This window comes from Peromyscus maniculatus, chromosome 22 (genome assembly GCF_049852395.1).
Source record: "Peromyscus maniculatus bairdii isolate BWxNUB_F1_BW_parent chromosome 22, HU_Pman_BW_mat_3.1, whole genome shotgun sequence".
Taxonomy (NCBI): domain Eukaryota; kingdom Metazoa; phylum Chordata; class Mammalia; order Rodentia; family Cricetidae; genus Peromyscus; species Peromyscus maniculatus.
This window is the reverse complement of record NC_134873.1, coordinates 8262987-8289482: the sequence shown is the minus strand read 5'-3', so window position 1 is coordinate 8289482 and position 26496 is coordinate 8262987. Positions and strand designations below refer to the sequence as shown.

Below are 26496 nucleotides of genomic sequence, written 5' to 3'. Positions count from 1 at the left end.
ACACACACACACACACACACACACACACACACACACAATGAATGTAATAAAAATTAAATTGATATGAGTGCTCAGACAGAACAGCACTGAGAGAGTCCCCTCCCCGATCGACACCCCCCCCCCCCCATCCCCGGCTAAAGATTTGGCTTGCAGATGCCTGCAAACCATCTTTGATGATCCAGGAAAAATTGTTGCTACACTCAGTGACTTAACAAGCATTCCAGATTTCGCTATTATGCACCTGCAGTATGCTTCTGTGATTTTTCCTGTGACTATCTCCCAGCCACCTTCCCCAACACAGGTCCCTGTCTTTGCTTAGGACAGGAGCCCAGAGCCACCGGGATTTCCCCAGGATTCAGCCTCCGCCCAGCACTGACAGGGAGGGAGGTGACAGCTGACTTGAGTTGAGGAAACTCCCCAGGAACCTGTTTATCCGCTTCCTGGCCAGGCTGGGGCTCCTACTGGAAGGACCCGGGACTCGGGCTGGACATGGCCTCGGCCCTGAGCCCACCCCGGGGCCCCAAGCCCAAAGGTGTGCCACCTTCGCACTACTATGAGAGCTTTCTGGAGAAAAAGGGACCCTGTGACCAGGTATGAAGGGCGGGAGCCAGCATTGCTGAGCTGCCCCGGGAATCTACTCAACCTCTCTGGGCCAGGTCTCCACACAGACCAAGGGCCTGGCAGGGGTGGGTGGTGGTAGGAGGGTGCCCGGTGGAGCAAGGCACATGCTGCTGGCTGTGGAAGGTCTTGGCTATCTGTCTGTCTCTGTGTCTCTTTCCATATTCTGTCCTCTGATTTGATGTCTGTCTGTCTGCCTGCCTGTCCATCTGTCTGTCTACCTTCTTGCCTGCCTGCCTGCCTGCCTAGCTGTCAGTCTCTTGATCTGTCCAGCTGCTGTCTCAATCTTTCTAACTCAGTCTCCCTCTCCATTCTCTGCATATAAACAAGACTAGAGACTTCCTCCAGGAAATAAGGTGTCCTTCGATTCCTGGGCCTCCTCCCCCTCCTGGCTCAGAAATAACCTCATGAACTTGAGGTTCTAGACCAAGGTCATGGCAGGTGGCATGCGGAACTGCTGACAGCTGACTACAGGGTCAACTGTCAACTCAGAACAACTAAGAGGGTTGTTTTGAGATAGGTTTTCAGAACTTTGACCCAGAAGGGCTTGACACTTGAAGCAATCCTTCTACCCCAGCTTTTCCAGTGTTGGGATGGCAGGTGTGCTCTGGTACCGTGCCCAGCCCATATGCATTTTCTGCTGAGTGCACCCCTCCATCCCCCCCCCTTACTGTTCTGACTTTGTCTCTTGGTTCCCCACGTGTATCCCCCAACAAGCAAGCCCTTTACATCATGCACTCAAAGGATGGACAGATGGATAGGTGGATGGGTGGCTGGATGGATGAATAGATGGGTAGGTGGGTGAGTGGATGGATGGTGGGTGAATGGGTGGGTGGATGGATGGATAATGGATGGATGGATGGATGGATGGGTGGATGGATGGATGGATAATGGATGGATGGATGGATGTGAGGGTGGGTGGGTGGATGGATGGATGGATGGATGTGAGGGTGGGTGGGTGGGTGGATGGGTGGATGGATGGATGGATATGTGGGTGGGTGAGTGAATGGGGAGGTGGATATGTGAGTAGAGAGATGTGTGTGTACATGGAAAACCATTAATCCAGTTGGGTCAGCTTACTTCCCTACCACCCATCTTTTCACTTTGTGGGGCGCCTTGTATCTCTATCCCATGTGAGTCCCTTTGTTTTCTCCTTTATTAATTGTTGTTGGAGGAGCCCAGGCTCACTCCCATGCTAGACAAATGCCACTAGCTGTGCAGCAGACCATAGTCTCCTGGATGACAGGAGGTGCCCAGGCTGGACAATGGGCAGGGAGGGCCTCAGTGAACATGTACTTTTAGAGGCCACAGCTCAGTGAATTCCCTGCTCACTCAGCATGATGGAGCCCTGGGTTCTGTGCCCAGTATGACAGAAACTGGTAATGGTGGTGCATGCTCCTCACCCAGCACTCAGGGGGTAGAGACAGGAGGACTGCCGGGCGGTAGTGGTGCACGCCTTTAATCCCAGCACTCGGGAGGCAGAGCCAGGCGGATCTTTGTGAGTTCGAGGCCAGCCTGGTCTACAGAGCGAGATCCAGGAGAGGCGCAAAGCTACACAGAGAAACCCTGTCTCGGAAAAGAGAGAGAGAGAGAGAGAGAGAGAGAGAGAGAGAGAGAGAGAGAGGAGGACCAGGAGTTCAAGGTCATCCTGGGCTATGTGACTGTATCAACAAAGTAGCTAGCTAACTAACTGAATGAAACACAACCTTTACTGAAAACAGGTAGCTTCGTAGTGGGGGAAGGACATACAGGCTCAGGGATCAGCCAGTTCAGAGGACCTGCAACACGAGTGGGTGTGTGGGGCACACACATCTTTGCCACCTGGCTCCTTTCTCCTTTCTTCTCTGGCCCCTAGGATTACAGGAAGTTCTGGGCAGGCCTCCAGGGTCTAGCCATCTGCTTCTACAACAGCAATCGGGACTTTCAGGTGAGGGTGGGGATGTGGGCTCAGGGTCTCATGGATGGACACCTAGGTGGGTGGAGGTCCGGGGTTATGTCACCGAGGGGGTGGCCCCATCATCCGGGGGACCTGAGAGAGCTGTAGGCCTGGTGCTCACACACCCCTGTTCCTCTGGGCCAGGCCCTGGAGAAGCTGGACCTGAGGCTGTTTTCAAAGCTCGAAAATGAGGCTTGGCGGGAAAGCTCAAAGGACACCAGCCATCACTTCAGCCTGGTTCTCCGGGACCAGGAGGTCAAATTCAAGGTACGTCAGGAGAGAGGAGAGACTTCTCCATCGAGTCCAATATTCATAATAAAAATATAGAGTCACATGAAATCTTACTCTGAACTCCTCAGACTCTACAAGTCCCTGGACCCCTCGTGGTTCGAGATGCCTTTAAAAGGGTTGGGGATTTAGCTCAGTGGTGGAGCACTTGCCTAGCAAATGCAAGGCCCTGGGTTCGATCCTCAGCCCCAGAAAACAAAAACAAACAAACATACAAAAAACTAGTAAATCTTCTGGGGTGGAGAGATGGCTCAGAGGTTATGAGCACTGGCTGCTCTTCCAGAGGTCCTAAGTTCAATTCCCAGCAACCACATGGTGGCTCACAACCATCTGTAATGGGATCTGGTGCCCTCTTCTGGCCTGCAGTCATATATGCTGTATACATAATAAATAAATAAATAAATAAATAAATAAATAAATAAATAAATAAATAAATAAATCTTTTTAAAAAAAGGGGGGGCTGCTCAGCATAGGTCACAACTTGTGCAAATGCCCTGGGGCAGAATAGGCCCTTACCCCACTTTTCTGATGAGCACATCCATCCTCCTTAACATAAACTCTTTTTCCCCCTCCCTAGGTCGAAAGCCTGGAGTATTGCGAGATGTGGAAAGGATTTATCTTGACTGTGGTGGAGGTAAAGTGACTCTACTTTTCTATTTGGGTGTTTTGATGTTGTTGTTGTTTGTTTTCTCCAGACAGTGTTTCTCTGTGTAGCCCTGGCTGTCCTGGATCTCGCTCTGTAGACCAGGCTGGCCTCAAACTCAGAGATCCACCTGCCTCTGCCTCCCAAATGCTGGAATTAAAGGTGTGAACCACCACTGCCCAGCTAGTTTCATTTTTCTATTGTTTTATTTTTAGATAGTGTGAGTGTGTGTGTGTGTGTGTGTGTGTGTGTGTGTGTGTGTGTGTGCGCGCGCGCGCACGCGCGCGCAGTGCCCTCTAAGGCCAAAAGAGGGTGTCTGATCTCCTGGAGCAGGAGTTACAGGGGTTTGCAAGCTGCCCAGTGGTGGGTGTTGGGAATGTAGCTCCAGTCCTCTGAACCGCTGGGCCAGCGCTCCAGCCCCTTGTTCTATTTTTGAAACAGGATCTCGTGTAGCCCAGGTTGGCCTGAAACTTTCTATGTAGCCGAGGATGACCTTGTACTTCTATCTTCCCGCCTCTGCCTCCCTCCTGAATGCTGGGGCAACAGGTGTGCATCACCACACAGAGTTGAAATCCACATTTTTCTTTTTGGCTCCTGGTTGAACCTGAGAGTTGCCCAGCACTTGGAGCGAGGTTCTAGCACTTTCTGAGTCCGCTTTGGGGTCTGTCTCTGGGTGTCCGTATTTGTATGCTGTGGGGTGTCCGGTAGCGCTGGGCCCAGATGGACTCCTCCCTAGCTCCACGTGCTGGCCTCACTTTACCTTTTTGGTCTCCACACATGCGTTCTTGGCCTGGATCATCCTTCAGCTCCGTGTGCCATCTAACCTGACCCTGCTGCCGGGGCACCTATACATGATGGCCGAGGTTCTGGCCAAAGAGGAGGCGCGGCGGGCCGCCGAGGTGCCCTGGTGAGTCCTGAGCGCCCATGGGGTGCACAAGAAACAGGCTCCAGGGGAGGAGGCGGGGTCTGGGTGGGGCCTGTGTCCTGGGGGCGGAGCTTTGGTCTACGAGGGGCCATATTCAAGAGAGGGGCGGGGCTTGTGTCTACTGCAGCGCTTCAGTTTAGAAGGGGAGGGTCCTGGGTCTAGGAGAGGAGGCGGAGCCTGTGCCTTTGGGCGGGGTCTTTTGTCTAGTGGGGCAATCCTGTATTTATAGAGTGCGGGGCTTGAGTCCAGGACCCGGCCTCAGTTTAGAAGAGGCTAGACCTAGGTCTAGGAGAGGAGGTTGGGTCTATGAACGGGCTGGGTCTGGGTCGAGGGGCGGGCCCTTTTCTGGGGGCGGGGCCTGGGTCTAGGGTGGTAGGAGGTCTCTGAGTGTGCGGTGGGGTGGGAGTCTGTGTCAAGGGGTGGGGTCTTTCTGGGGCAGGGCCGGGATCCAGGCGAGGAGGCTGGGTCTCTGGGAGGGCGGGGTCTGTGTCTTGGGGTGGGGCCTGGGTGGGAGCAGCATGTGTGGGGCGCCTGCGGCCAGGTCCAGGTGGGCCTGCAGGACTCTCAGCATCTCTCGCGTGTGCTCAGGTGCTTCCTGCAGGTGAGCCGGCTGGAGGCGCAGCTGCTCCTGGAGCGCTACCCCGAGTGCGGGAATCTGCTGTTGCGGCCTGGAGGGGACGGCAAAGATAGTGTATCTGTCACTACTCGACAGATACTCAACGGGTGCGCACGTGGGGCTCTGAGCCCGGGGTGGGCAGAGTCAGATGGGGGCGTGGCCATCAGTGGGAATGGAACCTGGGTGTGTGGGCTATAGCTGGGGCCTTGGTAGCCAGAGGAAGCTGGGAAAGTAGTCAGGCCGGGGCTGGGACACCCTCTGGAGAAGGGTGAGGCTATGACTTGGGGTGGATCTCCGGGGGCGCGGTCATTCATGCCTAGGGACGGGGTCTCTTGGAGTGTGGTCGTAACTGGACAGGCTTAGCGGCGGGACAACGACTAGAGGCGGGGCCCTGGCGTGGGTCTCCTAGGCGCTGGCTCTCCTGGGTTGGGGAGTGTGGCATCCCAGCTACTCAGTTGACTACTCCTCTGCAGGGCGCCAGTGGTCAAGCACTACAAGGTGAAGCGGGAGGGTACTAAGTATGTGATCGATGTGGAAGACCCGGTGAGTTTTGGGGGTTCCTGGGCTCTGGGCTTCTTCCCCCACTTCCCTGCCTGACCACCGTCTCTCACCCCAGTTTTCCTGCCCCTCGCTGGAAGCTGTGGTCAACTATTTCGTCATGCAAACCAAGAGGGCGCTGGTCCCCTTCCTGATGGAGGAGGACTATGAGAAGGTTCTAGGTGTGTGTAATGTGGGGCAGCCAAGGCCTGGACGGGGACACGCTGTGGGGGCTATCTCCGGGCCTCCACACTGCCTCCAGGCTGCCCGCCCTCTCTGTTCCAGGCTTTGTGGACTCAGATCGGGAGAATGGTGAGAGTGTATGGGCCGTGTCTTCCTCCCGGGGCTCAGGTGATTCCCCTTTCCCATGACTGCTGTGGTCCAAAGACTCTTTTTGTTTTTCTGAGATTTGGTTTCTCTGGATAACCCTGGGTTTCCTGGGACTCATTCTGTAGAACAGGCTGGTTTTGAACTCAGAGATCCACCTGCCTCTTCTTAACCGGTGCTGGGAATAAAGGCAGGTGCCACCACTGCCCAGTGGCTCTGTTTGTTGAGACAGGGTCTCATTCTATAGACAGGACTAACTGAACAAGAGATCCATCTGCCTCTGCCTCCAGGTACAAGGGTCAAAGTGTGTCACTCACCTGCTATGCTTTCTTGATAGGCTCTCTTGTAGCCAAGGGCTCAGGTGACAGGCACCCACCACTACACTAGGATCCCAAGGACTGTATTTGATTTTTATTTTATCATCATCAGTTTTTTTGAGACTCTGGCTGTCCTGGATCTCACTCTGTAGACCAGGCTGTCCTGGAACTCACAGAGATCCACCTGCCACTGCCTCCTGAGTGCTGGAACTAAGGCCCCAGCTCCAAAGGATTTTATTAATAGAGACGGGTAAAGGAGAGGATTAGCCTCCTCAGAGACCTGGGGCGGGAGCTAGGCAGGGAGGGAATGCTGGGTCGGTCTCCTTTACCAAGTGAGAGGGAGAGGTGGGGTGTCTTGTAGAGGGCTGTGAGGAATGCAGCATGGTCCTCTTGAGCCCAGCCCTGACACACACACACACACACACACACACACACACACACACACACACACACACACTCGGTGCTCTCAGCTGAGTGTGTGCACATCTGAGGCTCATACACACCTCTGTATACACACACACACACACACACACACACAATCGGTGCTCTCAGCTGAGTGTGTGCACATCTGAGGCTCATACACACCTCTGTATACACACACACACACACACACACACACACATACACACACACACACACACACACACACATCTGTGTACCTGTCTGAAGCCACAATCCCACATGCATCCCAACCTTCAGACACATTGTGATGGACAGATGGGCATGGAGAGACACTTACTTCTCTCTGCAGGTACACCCTAAGAGGTTTGTACCACAGAGGCCCTAACAGTGACTGTTTCCCATCAGGCCCTGTCCCCCATGCTAATGTCCCAAAGCCACTCCTACCTGTGCCTGTGTCCAGCCAGGAGGACAGGCTGCCTCCACTACCTCCTGTGCCTCAGCTACTGGACCAGGATGAGAACTATGTGACCCCCATTGAGGACTCCCTAGCAGCTGAGTACATGAATCATGATGGTAAGCCGGGCTGCAGATGCTGGAGTGGGAGATGGTTGGTGACGCCCTGTGACATCGCTCTCCTGTCCATGCAGTGTCTCCCTCCAGTCAGCCAGTCCCCTCGAAGCCCAAGAAGCCGGCGAAGCTCCCAGCAAAACCCCCAAAGCCACCAGTGATGCCCAAACCGGGTAGGGCTCCGACCTCCCCACTTGCCCTCTCGGTGGCAGGTGGCTTTAGACCTCATCTGCGTCCTTCTGCAGATCTCAAAGCCATCACCAGCGTATGGGCCAGGAAGCCAGGTGGCTGCTCACCACAGGCTCCCTCCCTCGTCGTGACAAGTAAGGAGACTTTGGGGGCCTGGATGCGTGGTGGGCAGGTCCTGGGTGTTCTAGCTGAGGTCTGGATCCCCATCCACCAGGGCTGAGGGATATCACGGCTGAGCTGGAAGAGAAACTGCAGAAGAGGAGAGCACTGGAACACTGATCCAAGCTCCAGGGACCAGTGGGCTATCTCGGGGCACAGTAGTCCTCCACCGGCTCTGTCCTGAGGGGACTGGACATACCCAGCATGGAGGAATGCCTGTCCTCCAAACAGTGAAGCAGGGACGACCCCTGGGAGATCGGAGACTAGCCTGAGCTGCACAGTGATGTCCGTGGCAGCCTGGGCTACAGAGTGAGACCTTGTTTAATAAAGTAAAAAAAACAACAAAGCTCCACGTGATTGCATGTGTCTAGCATGGCCTCTAGGATTGGGGCCTGTCGGGTGTGTGGGCCTCAAGCCGGCAAACCTGACACCGATCCACAAGGAAAGCCCATTTCACAGCTAAGAAATGCAAGGCCCAGGTCACCTAAGCACCCCATCCCCCAAAATCAGTGCAGTAGTGTCGCCAGTGTTTTATCTTTATTATGAAGTGAGGTGGGGAGGGGACTCTGACCTGACCCCCCCCCCACTTCAGAGTTAAGGCTCCAAACAGCAGGTAGGTGGAGATGCCGGCTGAAGTGCCCCAGCTGGCAGGTGGCCCTGGCCTAGGTGAGGCTGGTATTGGAACTGCTGGTGGCACTACCCCGCTTCTGCAGACAGCGCACGGCACTGGGGACCTGCAGGCCCGTCGTCACCTGGAAGCTCCCACACCACACCTGGGGAGAGGGGGGAGGCTCAGACAGGAGTCACAGCACCCAGAGGAAGGCCCACCCCCTCCCGGTCCGTCCACCCCTTCTCACCCCTTCCCCCTCAGCCTCCCCCTCCCCGCTACAACAGGCTCACCGTGAAGGCTGGAAGCAGGGGCTGCGTGAACTTGGCCTTGAAGGTGTGCAGGAGCTGTTTGGTGCGGGCATTGTAGAAAGACAGAAAGCCTGGGGTGGGGGGAGCAGAGGGACAGGAGTCAGGACCGGGGGGGGGGGGGGGGCAGATCATTGCAACTGAGGAGGGAAAGGGAGGGCACCTTGGTGGAAGTCGCAGTGTACGCCCAGGCAGTCGGGCACAGGGCTGTCCAGCACTTTGACTTTGTTGGCGTGCTTGGCGGTGAAGCTGGCCTGCAGCCAGTTGTTGGCATGCAGACACCAGGATGCGGCTGTCTTGCCCAGCTGCTCGAAGCGGCCCAGGCTGCGGTAGGCCACACCCAGGCCGAAGGCCTTGCTGTCCGGTTCAAAGCGCACCTCCCAATAGTGCTCCCCTCCGTCAATCAGCGTGTCCCCTGAGGTACAGGGACAGAGAGGGGCAGAATGGAGCCGAGGGTGCACACCTCCTAGGCCCACACACTCCTGCTCAGACCTTGCCCCCAGCTCCCCAGTCCTCTTCATCCCCCATCCTTACCCAGCACCGTGTAAGACTCAGCTGTGAAGCGGTCCCGGCCTCCACGACCTGAAGACATCCTCTTGGGAGATGGAGTCCCTCTGTGGACAGCAGGGAAGCTCAGCTCAGGTTTCACCTTTCCCTGGGACAGCCTCCCTGGTCCATGCCAGCCATTTTCCTCAGCTGGAAGATGCCTAACCAACTGAGCTAACTGGTCAGATGCTGCAAAGAACTCCTATTCATCCATCAGAACCCCGCTCAAAATCTTGCTCACTCACTCTCCTACAAGGAAGCTGTTATACCGCTGGGTCCCTCCCTCCATCCCAGTCCTGACAAAACTGGCCATGGTGAGCGTGTCCACTAGAGACTCGGGGGCCAGGGGAGATGGGCTACCTGGCCGGGGAGTTTACAGGGGACGCTGTTCGGCCTTTGTCTTTCTCTCGAGCCTTGATATCCTGAACCTTCCCGCCCATGGCGTCCCACTCGACGGAGAGGTCCTCCACTCGCAGGTTCTGGTGAGATGTGGACCCGTCCAGGCGGAACATGAATGCTGGGACCAGGGAGACGAGGCGGGGGGTCACAGAGACGGGAAACCCAGATAGACACAGAGAGACAAGATGGGCAGCTGGTGGAGGGGGATGGACGGACGGGCAGCAATACAGGGAGATGTGGGACAGGAAGGTTGGGGGAGCTGACCGTGAGCCAGAGGGACTAGGGAAAAGGGCTGTAATCTAAATGTCTCTGCTCTGCCCTGTGCTGAGGGTGGACCCCCAAAAAAGAACACGGCTACAGCAGGAGGGAGTTAGGCTAGACAGCAGAGGGACTTCCAAAGATGATATACAAAAGAGTCACTGTGGGAAACGATAGAATCTGTTTTTATGACTCATGTTCTGTCCCCAACTCTATAGGGGTCAGAAGGAGGCGGGGGCGGGGGGGGGGGGGAGGGGGGAGACAGGAAGACTACTCCCTCCATCTACACTTGGAATCTTAGCCCTCATGAGGCCAGGGCTGGGGGATTGTGACTTCCAGCCTGTCTCCAAGAACTAAATAAATAATTTATTTTTAAAGAAAGGGACGGGGCTGGAGGTTGCTCACTAGTTAGCGCACTGGCTCGTTTTTCAGTGGACCTGGGTTCAATTCTCAGCACCCACATGGTGCCTCACAACTGTATCTCCAGCTCTCTACCTGGCCTCTGCGGGCACTGCACAGGCGTACCGTACTGACACACATGTAAAAAAAGTCACAAAATTTAACTGAAGCCAGGTGGCGGTGGCGCACGCCTTTAATCCCAGCACTCGGGAGGCAGAGGCAGGCGGATCTCTGTGAGTTCGAGGCCAGCCTGTCTCCAAAGCGAGTTCCAGGCCAGGCACCAAAACTACACAGAGAAACCCTGTCTCCAAAAACCAAAATAAACAAATAAATAAAAACAAGGCACACATGGTGTGACATCTGTAACCACAGCATGGGACAGGCAGAGACAGGGGGAGCCTTAGGGCTCAGGCCAGCCAGGTGGACAACGCCTGAGGAGTGACTCCTGACGTTGATTCCACAAGCACAAACCCCCTACATGTGCACACACATACAAATACATGTAAAATAAAATCCACAGGTCGCCCTCATAGTTAAAAAAGAAAACAAAAAACAGAAGAGTCCAAGGTATCTGAGTGAAGACAGAGATGGCCACTGTAGACCAAAGGTGAGCTCCCTGGCAGCCAGAGCAATAAGGGCCACATCACCCCATTCCAAGACCCTTATGAAGGATGCGTTCCCAGGACACCAGGATGGGTGGGAGATACTGAGTCAGGGAGGGGTAGGAGGCAGTCACCTGGCGTCTCTAAGGTCACCGGCTCAGAGAATTCCCCAGACACCGCCTTGTTACAGGCCTTCACACGGAAGTTCATGTATTTCATGTCAAATTTGAGACCTAGAAGGGAAGAGAGGACGTAGTACCAGAGGGGCCCCACCCTAGTCTGTCAGTCTGTCTGTGTCTCATTTAAGATTTATTTCTATGTATCTGGGTGTTTTGCCCACATGTGTGTCTGTGCACTACTTGTGTGCAGTGCCTGTGGAGGCCAGAAGGGGGTGTCTAGTCCCCTGGAGCTGGAGTTACAGGTGGTCACGAGCCACCATGTGGGTGCTGGGAACTGAACCCAGGTCCTCTGCAAGAGCAGCCAGTGCTCTAACCACTGAGCGGCCTCCCAGGCCCCTTAATTATCACTGCTGATGTTTGGCCTGCCTGCTCCACCCTCTTTTCCTGACTTTTCCTCCCGGCTCTGCATACCCTTCCACTCAGGGTACCAAGGCCCACGTCCAGCCTGGCCTTATGTGTCCATCAGCCTCCTACCAGCTCCCTGGCTGCCATGGCAAACCACAGTTACCACCCTGTGCACCAGAACCTTCCGTAGCTCACTGTGTCATCAGAGAGCTGGGGTCCAGAACACAGGCCCCATCTGACTCTTTTTTGTCTGTTTTGGAGAAAGGGTCTCACTGTGCAGCCCAGGCTGGCCTCGAACTCAGAGATCCACCTGCTTCTGCCTCCCTGGTGCTGGGACTGAAGGTGTGCGCCACCCCCACGCCCCCCATTTCTGTTTCCTTTTTATATGACAGGTCTCAAGTTGTCCACGCTGACCCCAAACACTATATGTAGCCGAGGTTGGCCTTGAACTCCTGATTCTCCTGCCTCCACCTCCCCAGTGCTGGGAAGACGAGTGTGCACGAAGCTGGGGGGTGGGGGGACCCATGGCTTTCTCCCTGCTAGGTGAGCACTGTGGCACCTGAGTCATGCCTCCCTTCATCTCTTTGGTGTGGAGCTAAATTCCACAAGCCTCCACCCGTGGGGAGACGGGATCCCTCACTGCGCTTGTGTGTGGGGGATTATCCCCAGATAAAAGTCAGACAAAACCAGTAAGAGGCAGAGGGGCCTGAGGCATGGATTCCGGGGTCCTATAAAAAAAAGGGGGGGTAGGTTTGTTTTGATTTCTGTATGGAAGGGAAGCCAAGTAGGTTCTGGGGCTCTGGCACGGGCTGGCACGGCCATTCCCCTGCAATTAGCATGCTCATTATTAAGCATGAATGCTAATTACAGATAACTAGCAGGCTGGTGATTATAGCCCAAGAGTTGGAGAGTTAGGGAGGAAAATCAGGGGTTCCCGGCTCTGAAAGGCTTTGTAAACTCATTAGGGCCCTGATGACTCCCGCCTCGCGAGCCTCCTCCTCCTGCCCGCTGTGAGGACGCCTAGGTGTTCTGACTTCCAATTACCCAGAGACTCCCTGAGTATCTGAGGGTCCCCTGGATGCCAGGATTGGGAGTTCACTGCCCACCAGTGAGTGGAGGGTGAGGAGATGCTTGGTGGGTAAGGTGCAGGAATGTGAAGACTGAGTCCAGCCACCCAGGAAAGAGCCAGGCATGGCTCATGCAGACTGTAGCCCTGAGGTGGAGACAGGATTCCTGGGTCTTGGCAGCCAGCCAGCCTAGCTAACTGTGAACTCCAGGCCATTGAGACCCATCTCAAGAAAGGGGGGGGGGCACTGAGGGTGACGGCCAACACTGACCTCTGACCTCCTCACTGGCACACACACAGCGAGAATGAAGGACCAGCAGCTGGATGGTATAGAGAAGCTTGGCGTGAAGTTCCTCGCATGCCTCAGTTTCCTCTGCTTTCAAACGGCTTTGAGAAACCAGCCCTTCACACAGGACACACCCATGCATCTTGCCTTCTGTTCTGCTGATGGCTCTCTCGGGCTAACCCCACCAGCCTGCTCTCAGACCCCAGGAATTGCAGGAAGCCAGGAGTACCAACACACCTTGGTGATTGATGGGGCAATGGAGCGGGGCGGGGGGGGGGTCAGTTGGGAGATGGACAGCTAAGCTGAACTAGGACTGCTCCCCAAATCAAGTGCTCCCTTTCTTGCCTAGGCATGCTCCCTCTACCTAGAGGTGCTCCCTCTCTTGCCTGAGAGTGCTCCTTCACCTATCAGGGAATGCTTCCTCTCCTGCCTGGGAGTGGGCCTTCCTGTGGGGGAGTGCTCCTTCTCGTGCCTAGGAGTTTTCCTTCACTCTGCAGGGAGTGCTCCTTCAGAGAGTGTTCCCCATCAGGCTGTATTCCCCCACAAGCTTGTCTGCTCCTCCATACACCTGAGAGTGCTCCCCCACGTGCCTGCCCATGCTTCTTCATCTGCTTGTAAATGCTCCTCACTTACCCTGGAGTGCTCCCCCACATGCCTGAGAGGGTCCCCCCTTATCCATCAGGCAGTGTTCCCCACACACCTATGTGTGCTCCCTCACCTGCCCGTCCATGCTCATTCACTGAGGGGTGCTCCCCCACCTGTCAAGGTGTGCTCAGTGTGTCGGATGCCTTCGACAACCATCCAGGGGTGATCCTCCTTGAGGCGGGGTGGGCCCTCGAAATTGGTCCGGCGGTACTCCAGCACGTAGTGGTCAATCTTGCTGTCCTCATCGGGCATGCGCCACACCAGGGTCACACAGTTATCGGCCACCAGGGACTCGGCCAGGTCGATGATGGGGGCACTTGGCACTACCAGGGCCCAGGAAGAGGGGTCAGTGTCTGAGTCGTCAGACTACCCTGGTGGAGCCCTGAGGGGCTGGGGCTGAGGCTGGGGCCTCCTGGGGTCACATGGGTCAGGGAAGAGCTCTCTCTGTACCTTCTTAGTATAGAGAACTACAGTAAATTCATTACTTTTCCAGAATTCTCTATGAACCGGGGTGTGGCTTTCTTTGGGATTCTACCCCACAGTGGTCCTCCATAGAGTGCCAGCTCCTTAGGAGGTGAGGTCTCCCGGGATCCCCAGGGCAGGGCTTTGCCAGGCTACCAGTGCTGAAGACCCACCCATAGACATAGCATCCACAGGCCCTACCCACCCCCAAGGCAACTCTGGCCTGTGTGTGGGCCTGGCTTGCTTAGGTCCTGCCCACAAGGAAGCAATGGCCCCAAGTCCAGTGTGATCAGGGCCTGACCAGGGCTCCACCCACAGACCCCACCTCAACCCCTTCATGGGAGGAACTTGATGTGGGTTCCATCCATAGACAAGATAATCACAGACCCAACCCGTGTGGGCAGGGCCTAAGGAAGGCCCAACCACCGCAGCCACAGGCCCCACCCCTGCATGGGCGGGGCTTGATGTGGCTCTGTCCATAGGCATGACAGTCACAGATCCCACCCCTTGTAGGTGGGGCTTGACTAGGCCCTAACTTAACCTGTGCTGTGCTGTGTGCGTGCGCGCTTGCGTGTCTGTCTGCCTGCCTGCCTGCCTGTCTGTCTTCCTCGCTCCACTCAAGTCCTGTTCTCTGTCCCTCCCACCAGCACCAGAGTCCTGGGCCCCCAGGCAGGTCCCCATCTCACCAGGCAGGAACTTGAGGGTCTGTAACATTTGGCGCTCCTGTGCGAAGTCCACCATGAGGTGGCTCATGTTGTCACTGACCTTGGCTTTCAGCGACAGTCGGAAGGCAGGGGCCATGGTCACACTGCAGGGAGGGAGGGAGGAGCAGTCTCATGGTAGCTTGTAGCAGAGGGGCCAGGCTGGGACATCTGGGGACCCCTGGCCTCCCCCAGTGGGTGTCCCCACACAGGCAGGACTCTGGGAGAGCGACCTGACTCAGCATCTTACCCATCTTTGATTTGCTTGGCGGCCTAGAAAAAGACAGAGCAGAAATCAAAGGTGCGTGTCACCCAGATCTGTGCCACAATACAGACAGGGAGACTGAGGCACAGCAGCTGGCATTTGGCAAAGATCTCTGCCAGGAGGCAGAGGCTGAACTGCCGCTTCCGGGCTGCGTCAGTGGGACTATGAGACTAAGCCAGCCCCACGCCAGTCCCTGCTGCGGGCCGCAGGAATATATCATAAGAACTCAGCTGGTTATGGCAAAGTCACTACCTGAAGGGATCAGGGAATTCCTCCAGAGGAAGCCAAATCCCAAGGAGCTTTTGGTGTTACTTGGCTTGTTATATATCAGCTGTCTTCTGTTATGAAAATCATGTGTGCCTTCATAGTTTTCCCAATTGACTTTTCCCTAAGAAGGGCTAACAGTGTAGACTGATCACTCTCTGGACATACACAGTCCAGGTATTTGGAGAACTGCCTTAGGAAAGGCTTTCTCTGGAATCAGATTATCTCCCTTAGCCACTTTCAAGGACTAACAGAAATAACAGTCCACATGAAGGTCTCCTGATTTAAGACAAATTCCACAAGGAGACACCGCCTAGGTCAGGTGGACGTTCAGTAATAGCTTTACACAGTTCAGCTTGGACCCTCCTTTCTTACAGCCTTACTAACTTTATAGACCTTTAACTCCTTACCTAACCACTTCTAGGAATATTTAGATAACTTTCTGCACTGACAGCTATGCTCAGCCAGAACTCCAGTTCAAGCCTCCCTGTAATTATCATTAGCAGCATCCGGCCAGGTCCATCCCCAGATGGATGAAAGTACCTTATCAGAGATACCTCTGTACTCTCTAAGAAAAGACTTAAGCATCCAGGCTACCTGTTTGAGAAGGCCTGGCGGATGTGCCAATTAAGCTCTACTTCCTCCTTTCCTAAACCTTACTTCCAGTTCCAGATCTCCCTTTAACTATCACCAGAGGCATCTAGCTGTACACAGGTTGCCTAGCGACTGAGCACACTTTCCCCCACCCTGCAGAAAAACGGCAGATAGCTTGGACAGATAGGAGCCACAGGAAAAAAGAAGACAGTTTTATTTTCCCCCATTGACCTAGCAACTTATAGATTCTTAACATTTTCTACTAATCACATTTAAGACTATAGTTGAGCACATAAGATCCCTCTTCTTAGATATTACCTGAATTTAGCCTTTAGTTAATTTAGTTAAGTAGCCATTGGTCACTTCCCTTTGGGGTTGCAAATGATAATTAATGGTTATTGCCTCTCTATGTGATTCTTTTTTTTTTTTTTTTTTTTTTTTTTTTTTTTTTTTTTTGGTTTTTTGAGACAGGGTTTCTCTGTGTAGCTTTGCGCCTTTCCTGGATCTTGCTCTGTAGACCAGGCTGGCCTCAAACTCATAAACATCTGCCTGGCTCTGCCTCCCGAGTGCTGGGATTAAAGGCATGTGCCACCAATGCCTGGCTCTATGTGATTCTTATCACCCCTCCATTTGACCCTGGAAGCCTGGTTATGCACTGCTAAGGGAATACTGCTTGTAAGTGTATAGATACCAGAACTCCCAGGGCACAGAGGACAGAGAAGAGAAAAGAGAATGGACGAACTAGCTGGGTAAGAACTTGAGAGGAATGAACTGAGATGGGGAAGAACTAGATCGAAGGGCTAGAAGAGAGTAGAGGAATGAGATGGAAGATGAGGAAGAGCCAGATGGGGAAGAACAAGATGAGGAAGAGCCAGATGGGGAAGTACTAGCTGGGTAAGGACAAGATAAAAAGGACCTAGTTGAGGCAGAATTAAGACTAGAAAATTAAGATGGAACTTAGAGGGAGTAATAGATAGGGAAATCAGACAAGAAAGGAGCTAGGCAGGAGAACAGAACTGAAGCTGTGTGTAAAGGATGTTATGCCAGAGGAATTAAAGCAAGTGGACGATAGAGCTCGGTGTGCTGAGATTCTATTTCCTGAAAATAGTCCTCGCTGTTAGAAGTTCTCTCTCCTGAGCCCCTGGGGTGTATATTAAGGCTGGTCCTGCTAATATTATACAAGAAGTCCCCACTCTGTGCCCAGCACACACAGCAGGCACTTCTGTAGACCAGGCTGGCTTCGAACTCACAGAGATCCGCCTGGCTCTGCCTCCCGAGTGCTGGGATTAAAGGCGTGCGCCACCACTGCCCGGTTTAAAATTACATTTATTTCTATGTGTGTATACGTGTGTGGAGGTCAGAGGACAACCTTCAGGAGTTGGTTCTTTCCTTCCACCATGTGGGGTCGGGGATTGAACTCAGGCAGTCAGGCTTGGCCGCAAGCACCCTTACCCCCAGCTTTTTTTTTTTCCTTCCTTGCCAGTTTGAGTCAGCACATTTAACAAACCAAAATATAGACTGCCCAGCTTAAGAGAAATCTTAGAAAAAAATATGAATGCTCCACAAAGTAAAAGCTCATTCTGAGTGGTATTGACATACTCACCACCGGGTGGCATGAAATTACAGTAATTATTTATTCATTGAGCCAATTTGTCTTACTTTTTGTGACAGGGTTTCATGTAGCCCAGGCTGGCCTGGAACTCACTTCGTAGCCGAGGCTGACTCTGATTGTCCTCCCAGTGGCTGGGGTGATAGGTCTGCATCAGCACACCTGGCCTGTGTGGTGCTGGGGATAGGATACAGGGCCTGGTGCATGCTAGGTGAGCACTCTGTCCACCATGCCCCAGCCCCAGTCCCTCACTGAGTAGTGTCGAAGACATACTTGCGTTTCACGCTGCATGCAGGCACTATAAAATGACTTGTGGGCTGGCGGGAGGCTGAGCGTGTAAAGTGCTTGCCGATGGACCTGAGGTGATCCGCACACTCGGATAAAAGGAGGGTAGGAGCGCTGTGGGCTGCACACGCCCCTCCCACACACAAATAACTGTGTGTGATAAAAATGAACTAGTGGTGGCGCACATCCCAGCACTCGGGAGGCAGAGGCAGGCGGACCTCTGTGAGGTCCAGCCTGGTCTACAAAGAGAGTTCCAGGATAGCCAGGGCTACACAGAAAAAACTTATCTCAATAAACCCAAAAACAAAACAAACAAACAAACAACAAATATAACCAACCCAAACCAGACCAAACAAAAAATACCAAAAACCAAAAACCAGAATAAGAACAACAACAAAAAACTGGACACAGTCCATTTGACCTTGGGACCTTATGGGTCCTCTCACTGACACCCACCTGAGGGAAGTCCTCGCTGTCTGCGGCCTGCAGGGTCTGGTTAGCTGTCTCCAGGAGCTCCTCAGAGCTCTCCAGGGCCCGTGTACATGCGGCTAGCTGGTTCTGTGGGCAGCATTCAATGGGGACAGATCCCTCAACCACCACAATCCCCCCCCCCCCCCCCGGGGCTCTGCCACCCCCAGGACCCACAGCCTAACAGGGCTCCAGGTGGGAAGAGTAGACTGGAGCCTTGGGCGCTGGCAGAGGCAGGCTGGGATGGACTCACACCTGAGTCCCCCAGGCTCCCCGGTTACCACAGGTGGGAATGTGGGATCCTGAAAAGTCAGGATGAAGTTTGGGTACAGTGAAGTGAGAGACGCCGGCTTGGAGCTGGGGAGTCCACGGCAGTCATGGGAGGTGTTTGAGCGGGTGTGTTACCCTGGTTCTGGGGGGAGTGGAAAGGACTGGGAAACTGTAGGGAGGTGGTGATGCCGGAGAAGATATTTTGGGGAAGGGTTAGGAGGGGACCCAGAGGCCCCGGAGGGAGGGGGCGGATGCGTGTTCACACCTGCAGCTCGTAGGTGCGGCTAGCTCTGTCCTGCTTGATCTTCATTAGCATGGATTCCTTCAGCTCCTCCAGCACCGACATGAGGGACTGGAACTCGGCTTCTAGGTCCTCCTGTACTTTGGCTGAGTTTGCCTGCATGGGAAGAAGCCACCAAGAGCCAGGTACAGTGACACACGCCAGAGGCAGGTGGTTCTCTGTGAGTTCGAGGCCAGCCTGGTCTACAGACTAGGCTACACAGGGAAACCATGTCTCAGAAAAAGAAAAGGCGAGGCCACGTAGCCGGGAGACTGAGAGGTGTGGAGAGAGATACTTCCTGCCGCCCCCCCCCTGCACCCCTCCACCGCAGTCTGCAGACCTGACTGCTCTGCTCACCTCTACATTCAGCAGCATCTGCTTCAGGGAGTAGATGAAGGTCTGTGTCTCCTCATTCTTCACGGCCAGGGTGGTGATGATTTTTCTTAGTGCCTCCTGAGGAACAGAAGGAACATGGGCAGTGGGTTGGCTGGATGCTGCCCTCCAGGGATGCAGGCCTGGGGCGAGGCTGTGGCATCCCCATTGCAGAGAAGGAAACTGAGGCATACAGCCAGCCTCTCAGGGATGGACCCTAGTTACATGGTATGAGCACTGAGCTTATATGGGTTTGTGTGTGTGCACATACATGTGTGTGCATGCACGTGTGTGTGGAGGCCAGGTGTCAAAGTTGGTTGTCTCCCTCTGTCACTTTCCATGTATTACTTGAGGGAAGGTCTCTCACTGAGCCTGGGCTAAGCTAGCTGCCACCGAGTCCCCAGGGATCCTCCTGTGTCCATGTTCCCAGGGCCGGGGTTACAGTGTTTGCAGCTGCACTAACTTCTTACGTGAGCGCTGGGGACTTGAACTCAGGTCCTTATGCTTACACAGCAAACACTTTCTCCATTGAGCCACCTTCCCCTTGGTCTCACTGTGTAGTCCTGGCTAGCCTGGAACTCACATCAACCTCTTGTCTCTACCTCCCGAGTCTGGGGTGACAGGCGTGCACCACCAACACCTCAGGCCAGTATCTGCAATCTTGAAAGTTGATGGTGAGCTACAGTGAGAGGGTAGCAAGGCGAGTCCCAGGGTCCAACTGGGCTAGCCTGGGGTAAAGGGCTATATGGAGAAACAAACTTCTCCTGGGCGAGGTGTGATAGGCGTGGGTCAGGATAGCCTGGAAAGTGGATGGAGTTCATCTGGGCAACCCGAAGGTCTCACTTGCGAAGGGCGGTGCTTGGAGAGGGGGATCCCCAGGGCAGGTGGAGGAGGAGGGCGCCGGCTCCCGGCACCCACCCGGGGGTGGGGGTGGGGCTGGGCACTGCGGTGCTGGGGGCGGTGACCTGAGGGGTGAGTCTCCAGCTGAGCCCAGGCTAGGACGATGAGGAGCTGAATGAGGGGGAGAAGGATTGGGGTCTGCGTGTTAACCCGAGCCACGGTGCAGGCGGCCGTGAGGGGGAGGGGCGCTGCGGCATCACCTGGTCCCCTCCCCACGCCCGCTCCGCGCATCCCTCCTGGTCCTACCCTCTGGTCCTCCATAGCTGCAGCCCTGGGTCTCCCCGACCCCGCCGCGGGGTCCCCCTCAGCTGGTTCTCCAAACACTCAAGCCTCCTTGGCCGCAGCCGGCAGCCAATTAGCCCTCCGCGCCCTCGCCGCCTCCGCCGCCGCGCCCCCGGTCAGCGCTCCATCACTGCATGTATTGCGCATGCGCACCCGACCGGCGCTGTCGGGAATTGTAGTCCGGCGCTGGGACTCGCCTTCCTCCAGAGCATGGATATCCCGGTGTGATATTGGGAGGAAAGAGAGAGCACCTGGGCAGAAGTCAGGGTATCTGGCTTTGGCCTCAGGTCCTGTCTTGTGACCTCGGAGGCACCCCTTATGCACCCCCACATCGTCTCCATTTGCTCCTCAAATTGGCACCCCAGGGGCTCTGAGAAGTGTCCTTTGATGGCTCGTGGTTCAGAACAATTCCAGGAAGCGCCCAGTGAGAAAGTAGGTCACACAGTGGTGGAGTGTGAGACTCTGAACTCTACCGCACTGACCACTGACCCCGGACTGGGACTGAGGCTGAGGGCTGACGGCTAGGACCTCCGGGCTCCAACTTTGCCCAGGCCTTGGAGCAGCAACCAGAACCTGTAAGAGACAGAACTGGCCTCGACGGACTGAGACTGCTTCGTTCACCCAGACAGGGATCCCAACCTCCCATGGGGTTGGCTGACCACAGACGGGCTTGGGGACAGCTGTGATAGTCGTATAGATATACACAGCCCACCAGGAAGTCACTGATGTCCTTGTGGTTTGACTGAGAACAGAGTGACTGGTTTTTGCTACCAGAGCAGGTCTCTCTCTGTAGCTCACAGAAATCTGGAACTCACAGAAATCCAACCTGCCTCTGCCTCCCGAGTGCTGGGATTAAAGGTGTGCGCCACCACACCTGTGAGTCACTACAGAAATCCGCTGACATGGCCTGTACCTGCTCCATGTGAGGCCTGGGCCTCATGCCCTGCACTGAAACAAGCCGACGACTTAGGGACCCTGGAACTGAGGCAGAGGGATCTTAATGTATTGATTGACTTTTTGAGAAGTGTCTCATTGCCCAGACTAGCCTCGTGCTCCCTATGTAGCCAAGGCTGCCCTTGAACTCAATCCTCCTGCCTCCACCTCCCCATCACTGGGATGACGGGTGTGCCCTACCATGCCTGTTTTGTGGGGCTCTGGGGCTGGAACCCAGGCCTTGCACTCGCTGGACAAGTGCTCGGCTCACTGAGCCCAGCCCCGGGCTCCCTCATCTGGCACTCATTCCTTGCTGTCCCTCTGTCCTACACTGTGCTGTGGCTCTTCCTCTGTCCTCTGTAGTATCTTCCAGCGAGATTTTCACTCCCATGAACCCAGTCTCTACACCCACAGATGGATGCATACTTCCTTTTTGATGTAGAATGCTTTGGGGGAAACTGAGGCACGGGGTGGAAGGAACTGGACCCTTTTCCCCCACAGCCTGAAACACAGGATGTAGGTCTGCCTGCCCTCTGTGTTTCTCCGCCCCCCATGTCACCTCAGTGGGGGTGGAGTGGGCGCTGTGACAGGAAGAGTGTGGGGGGGGGCTGGGCGAGCCGGGTGCAGCAGGGCGAGCCTGGGACCTGGATGGCTCAGGGATGGGCTCTCCTGGCTGGACATTCATCCTGCTGCAGCTCTGGGGTGAGTACCTGGGGGTCCCCACCTTGTGCACCCCCTCCTGCTGTCCAGCCCTCTTCAGCTGCCTGATCCCCCATCAGAACCACCCTGAACTTCTGGGTGCTTGGGCCCTTACAGGGTCTCTGGAGGAACCCAAACCATGAAAACCATGACCTAAACACTGGCCTGCAGGGACCGGAACCCAGGCTGTGGGGTCCGGAACCAGCCTCTGGCCCGCAGTACTTGTGTTCATTTGAGACAGGATCTTGCTTTTGGGGGTCAGGTTCCCACTCTGTAGCCCAGGCTGGCCTGGAACTCAGAGATCTGTTTCTGCCTCTGGAGAGCTGGTATTAAAGGTGTGTGTCACCATGCTCCCACAAGAGATTTATATATATGGGGTGTGTGTGCATGTGAGTGCAGGGGCCCCCAGAGGCCAGAGGTGTGGGGTCTCCCGAAGCCTCAGAAACCACCAAGCCATCGCATCGTGGTGTATGTGTGTATGCATGTCTAGGTGCGTATGTCTGTATGTATATGTGTGTATATGTATGTCCATGTGTGTATACATGTCTATGTGTGTGTGTATGTATGTGTCAGTATGTATTTGTGTGTGTGTGTGTGTGTGTGTGTGTGTGTGTGTGTGTGTGTGCATAGAGGCCATATGTTTACCCCCAGAATCTTCCTCAGTCCATCTCCACCGATTTTCTGAGATCCAGTCTCTCCTTGGCCAGAGGCTGGCCTGTGGGAACAACTGGTAGAGAGCGCTAGGATAATCCAGGCTCTGTGTCCCCAGCACGGGGTGACACCACCACGCTCCGTCTTCTTCAGTTCCAGGAACTCAGGCCCTCATGGGGCTTGCTAGACTTGTGCGACATGCGTGTCTTTCCTAGGCCTGCAGGGAGCTGTGAGCCTGAGCGTGCAGCAGTGGCCCCCGTGCGTGAATGTGACACAAGGCGGCGAGATGTCGCTGTTCTGCGGGGTGAAGCAGAGTCAGTCCTGGGAGAGGCTGCGTGTGGAGTGGGCCCGGAACAATGTCGTTTTTTGCCACCTGCTCATCTCCAATGGCAGCCTCAACCCTGAAGACTGCAAGTTTCGGGGACAGCTGTCCTGGTGGCCACCCGCAAACTTCAGCCTGCGGCTGGACCACATGAGCCTTAATGACAGCGGGGACTATGTGTGCCGGGCCACCCTGGAGATCCCCAAGTTGCAGAAGGCCAAGGGCAACGGGACCAAGGTCAAGGTAGAAGCAGGTATGAACGGGATGAGGCAGCATGTGGGTAGGGGAGGCTCTGGAATCCCCAGACTCCCAAATCTCTGGTCATATCTGAGTATAAAATTGCTCACAGCACACTTGCAACACCAGCACTTGGGAAGCTGAGGCAGGAGGATGCCAGACTCAAAGTTCGGTTGGGTTCCATAGTGAGTGAGAGAAAGAAAAGTAGCAGGCAGTGAGGCAAGAGGGTCAGAAGTTCACGGCCAGCCTGGGCTACATGAGATCCTGTCTCAAAAAGCTGTGCAAGGCATTGGAGAGGCAGCTCAGAAGTGAGAGCACCAGCTGCTCTTGCAGAGGACCTGGTTCAGTTCCCACGTGCCAGCCAGCTCACAGCCACTTGTCACTACAGCTCCAGGGGACCTGCCACCGCCCTTCTGGCCACCATTGGTACTGCATGAGCACATAATCAAACATAAAAATAGTCATTTCAAAAAATGGCAGACCTGTCGTCCCTGGCACTTAGGAGGCTAGCCTGAGCTACAGAGGGAGACCCTATCTCGATATATAATAGAAGAGCCTGTGTGGAGCGTTCTTTAGGGTGAGCTTCAGTGGGATGTGGCGGCACTTGCCTGTTACCCTACTGCTCACCGGAAGCTGAGGCAGCCCGAGGATTGCCAAGAGTTCAACACCAGCCTGGGTTTCACCGCCTCAGACAAAACAAAGGCAAACCCCGCTGTGTTCAGCTTGGGTGCCTTGGAACAGGGCGCACATTCCTCCCTGTCTGTCATGGCAGGGCCTTTTGGGACCCAGTAGCCTTGGCCTGGCACCGTCTCAGTGGTTCCTGCCGGTCTGTGTTGTGCTAGTTCCCATTTGCCAGGATGGAGCGCCCGGTGTGTTGTTCTCAGCTGGCAGGGAGACCTTGTCATTGCGGGAGCTGTGTTCTGGCTGTGTGGCTCATCACCACCAGCCTGAGGAGTAGCCAGTTAGCATGCTGCAGGGGTGGGGAGCAGTTGCACCCAGCTGGCTTCTTTACCCCCAACAGCTCCCAGGGACCCCTGCTCACATGAGCGCCTGCAAGAGGAGGGTTTGGGGGTAACCCATCTTCTGTAAGTCCTGAGAGCTCCACTTCTGATTGTGGTTCCTAGCAGTCGTATAGACTTGGACTCCAGCCCTGTGTGTTCATTGATTGGCTGTGTGACCCGGGGCTTGAGCTCCAGCCCGTCACCTGTCCTGCCACACACAGCTGTGGGTTTTCCTGTCTTGCCAGAGTGAATTCAGAGTGATGGCGTTTAGTGTACTTTGTACTAAGATTTGGGGCTTGGCTGAGAGGTAGAGTGAGGGGCTGGGGGCAGAAGTCATTTGGAGGAGAGAGCGTCTCAAGAGGAATTTGGAGCTACCACGGATGGAATCCCTAGTTTGCAGTTACACCTCACCCCACCCCACCGATAGCCCAAGAAGACTGCTATACTCAGTTATTTTCAGAAGAGGACACTGAGGGTCTAGCTGGACACCTGCCAGGTTCAGTATCCTGAGGCGGGGAGGAGAGAGGCGGCTGCCGGGGTCTGGGCTCCCCAGTGGTCATTCTCCTGAAACGGGAACCTCTTCCCTGCAGGTGGCCTCCAGCTGAATGAGACCCCCCGCCCTTCAGGTGAGCCCATCCCCTCCTCCCACCTGCCCTACCCTGCCTGCCCCTCCTCCACAGACAGTCCTCTCTGTGTCCCCGTCCAGGGCTCCTGTTGGCGCTTCTGGTGGCTGGGGGTGTGGTGGCAGCCTTGGTGGTGCTGGGTGCTGTGTTGTGGGGTCTCAGCAGGTGTCGTCGGGAGGACTCGGGGGCGAGCACCTGCCCAGGTGAGTCTCACCCGAAGGGACGAAGGAATCTCTGTACATGGTGCTACCGCCCCGGTGTGGCAGACGTCGGACTGCAACCCTTGCCAAGGGGACTAGGGGACTGGGGGTGCGGGCGGGGGCGGGGGCGGGGGCGGGGGCGGGAGGGGAGGCTGCGTAGCAGGGAAGGCTGGCCCCTCCCTGTGCCAAGACAGCTGGGGCCACTCTTAATTTACTGTTGCCCCCAGAAAATTCTTTCTACAGCAATGTCCTCTACCGGCCCCGGGAGGGTCCACGCAGGCTTCAGGACCTGCCTAAGGAGAAGGACACAGCCAGGGACCAGAGAGCCCAGGCCATCTATCTCCCCACCTTCCCCAAGCCTGCCCCGCGCCAGCAGCTTCCCGTCAACAAACCCAGCCCCAGGCCCAGGCCCGGCCACACCATCTCTGCCCACTGTGAGTCTCTCGCGAGCCCCAGGAGGTAGGGACAGGCCACATGCCAAGAGGGATCCTGGAAGTCGAAAGAGGCTTTGGAGACCCCTAAGAACCCAAAATGGACCTGGACAAGAGCTATGTGAGGGCGTCGCTGTTTCTATAAGGAGAGGGGGCGTCTGACAGCTACAGGCTGAGATCAATGACATGACCCAGGGACTGTTAATAAAGGCTCCTTTAAATACTGTGTATGGAGCCCAGGGCCTCAACAATTCTACCTGTGATTTACTGCTGAACCACACCCCATCCTCACTGGGGATTCTAGGAGGGGCTTCACCCCAACCACGCCCCCAGCCCCTCACTGGGGGATTCTAGGCGGGACTCCACCCTGACCACGCCCCCAGCACTCACTGGGGATTCTAGGCGGGGCTCCACCCTGACCACGCCCCCAGCCCCTCACTGGGGATTCTAGGCGGGGCTCCACCCTGATCACGCCCCCAGCCCCTCACTGGGGATTCTAGGCAGGGCTCCACCCTGACCACGCCCCCAGGGCCTCACTGGGATTCTAGGTAGGTCTCTACTGATAATCATCCCCAGTTCTGTTTTTCCTCTTTACTTTGATACAAATTCCTATTATGTTGCCGAGGCTGGCTTTGAACAACCTCGAGGACCAGTAACTGTAGTGACAAGCCTGCACAGCCAAGCTCAGCTTTAACAAGGCTCTTCAAAGACGCAAAGCTAAAGCCTGTGGCCGTGTTGGTTGGGGTGCTACCAATAATGAAGTCATTTGTGGGTTCCAGGGTTCCAGGAGATGGCCTGGCATCACACTTTGGTCAGGAAGAGTCTGCTCCACTTTTGATTTTTCCTTGTTTCTGAGACAGGGTTTCTCGGTGGCCTGGAACTCCCTCTGTAGACCAGGCTGGCCTTGAACTCGCAGAAATCCGCCTGCCTCTGCCTCCCGAGTGCTGGGTTAACCTGATTGACTGCCTTATATTTTTATAATAGGGGCTTAGAGCAATGGCTCAGTGGTTAAGAGTACAAACTACCCTTCCTGAGGACCGATTCCCAGCAGCCACTTCTGGAAGCTCAGAACTGCAGACCCCACACAGGCACACTTGTGTACTTACCCACGCACATTTCGATTATAATGTAATTACATAATCCCCCGTCTTCCCCTGCTTTTACATGTCCAAGGAGCAGGGAGACCACATTCAGGCCTGGATAGCCCCTTCCCACTCAATGGACCACCTCTCCAGCCAGGAGTGTTGAGGGTCAGAGCTACTAGCATGTACCATGGTCCTGTCCTGCCCAATGTCACCTTGAAGTGACAAGGACTGCTGCTGTCTCCCCTCCCCCACTCCCGTGGACTTCCCGGGGGACAGATAGCTGCTCAGCCTGGTAGGCCAGAGGCCCAGCTGCAGGCTGGGATGAGGCGGAGCTGTTCCCGCCCCTGGGGACATTTAGCCTCTAACCCCAGCTGGGTCTCTGTGACAAAGGCAGTCAT

The 26496-nt window shown here is 55.3% G+C and overlaps 3 protein-coding genes across 6 annotated transcripts; 2 read left to right on the top strand and 1 right to left on the bottom strand.

The window, feature by feature from the left end:
• The first annotated feature begins 388 nt into the window (after nucleotides 1–388).
• Stap2 (signal transducing adaptor family member 2) lies at nucleotides 389–7870 on the top strand. Of its 3 annotated transcripts, XM_006982232.4 has the most exons (13): nucleotides 393–591; nucleotides 2474–2545; nucleotides 2699–2821; nucleotides 3420–3476; nucleotides 4292–4392; nucleotides 4999–5133; nucleotides 5500–5569; nucleotides 5643–5745; nucleotides 5849–5914; nucleotides 7015–7182; nucleotides 7257–7349; nucleotides 7422–7499; nucleotides 7580–7870. In XM_006982232.4, the coding sequence occupies exons 1-13, from the start codon at nucleotides 490–492 to the stop codon at nucleotides 7642–7644; spliced, it is 1233 nt and encodes a 410-aa protein (XP_006982294.1). In that variant the 5' UTR covers nucleotides 393–489; the 3' UTR covers nucleotides 7645–7870. The 3 variants fall into 3 exon arrangements, with proteins under 3 accessions (XP_042122901.1, XP_042122900.1, XP_006982294.1); XM_042266966.2 differs by having other exon boundaries at nucleotides 392–591; nucleotides 7257–7499; XM_042266967.2 differs by lacking the exon at nucleotides 5849–5914 and having other exon boundaries at nucleotides 389–591; nucleotides 7257–7499.
• A 174-nt stretch (nucleotides 7871–8044) lies between these two features.
• On the bottom strand, nucleotides 8045–20059 carry Fsd1 (fibronectin type III and SPRY domain containing 1). The gene is made up of 13 exons (XM_006982229.4): nucleotides 19881–20059; nucleotides 18720–18815; nucleotides 18348–18479; nucleotides 17801–17902; nucleotides 14578–14600; nucleotides 14313–14434; nucleotides 13278–13487; nucleotides 10778–10876; nucleotides 9346–9502; nucleotides 8974–9053; nucleotides 8603–8854; nucleotides 8425–8513; nucleotides 8045–8297 (listed from the first exon to the last, which is right to left on the bottom strand). The coding sequence occupies exons 1-13, from the start codon at nucleotides 19893–19895 to the stop codon at nucleotides 8187–8189; spliced, it is 1488 nt and encodes a 495-aa protein (XP_006982291.1). The 5' UTR covers nucleotides 19896–20059; the 3' UTR covers nucleotides 8045–8186.
• A 1016-nt stretch (nucleotides 20060–21075) lies between these two features.
• On the top strand, nucleotides 21076–25303 carry Tmigd2 (transmembrane and immunoglobulin domain containing 2). Of its 2 annotated transcripts, XM_042267255.2 has the most exons (5): nucleotides 21080–21551; nucleotides 22415–22774; nucleotides 24350–24385; nucleotides 24466–24585; nucleotides 24810–25175. In XM_042267255.2, exons 1-5 carry the CDS (start codon nucleotides 21509–21511, stop codon nucleotides 25043–25045), a joined length of 795 nt encoding a protein of 264 aa, XP_042123189.2. In that variant the 5' UTR covers nucleotides 21080–21508; the 3' UTR covers nucleotides 25046–25175. The 2 variants fall into 2 exon arrangements, with proteins under 2 accessions (XP_076414864.1, XP_042123189.2); XM_076558749.1 differs by having other exon boundaries at nucleotides 21076–21551; nucleotides 24350–24585; nucleotides 24810–25303.
• Nucleotides 25304–26496: the final 1193 nt, after the last annotated feature.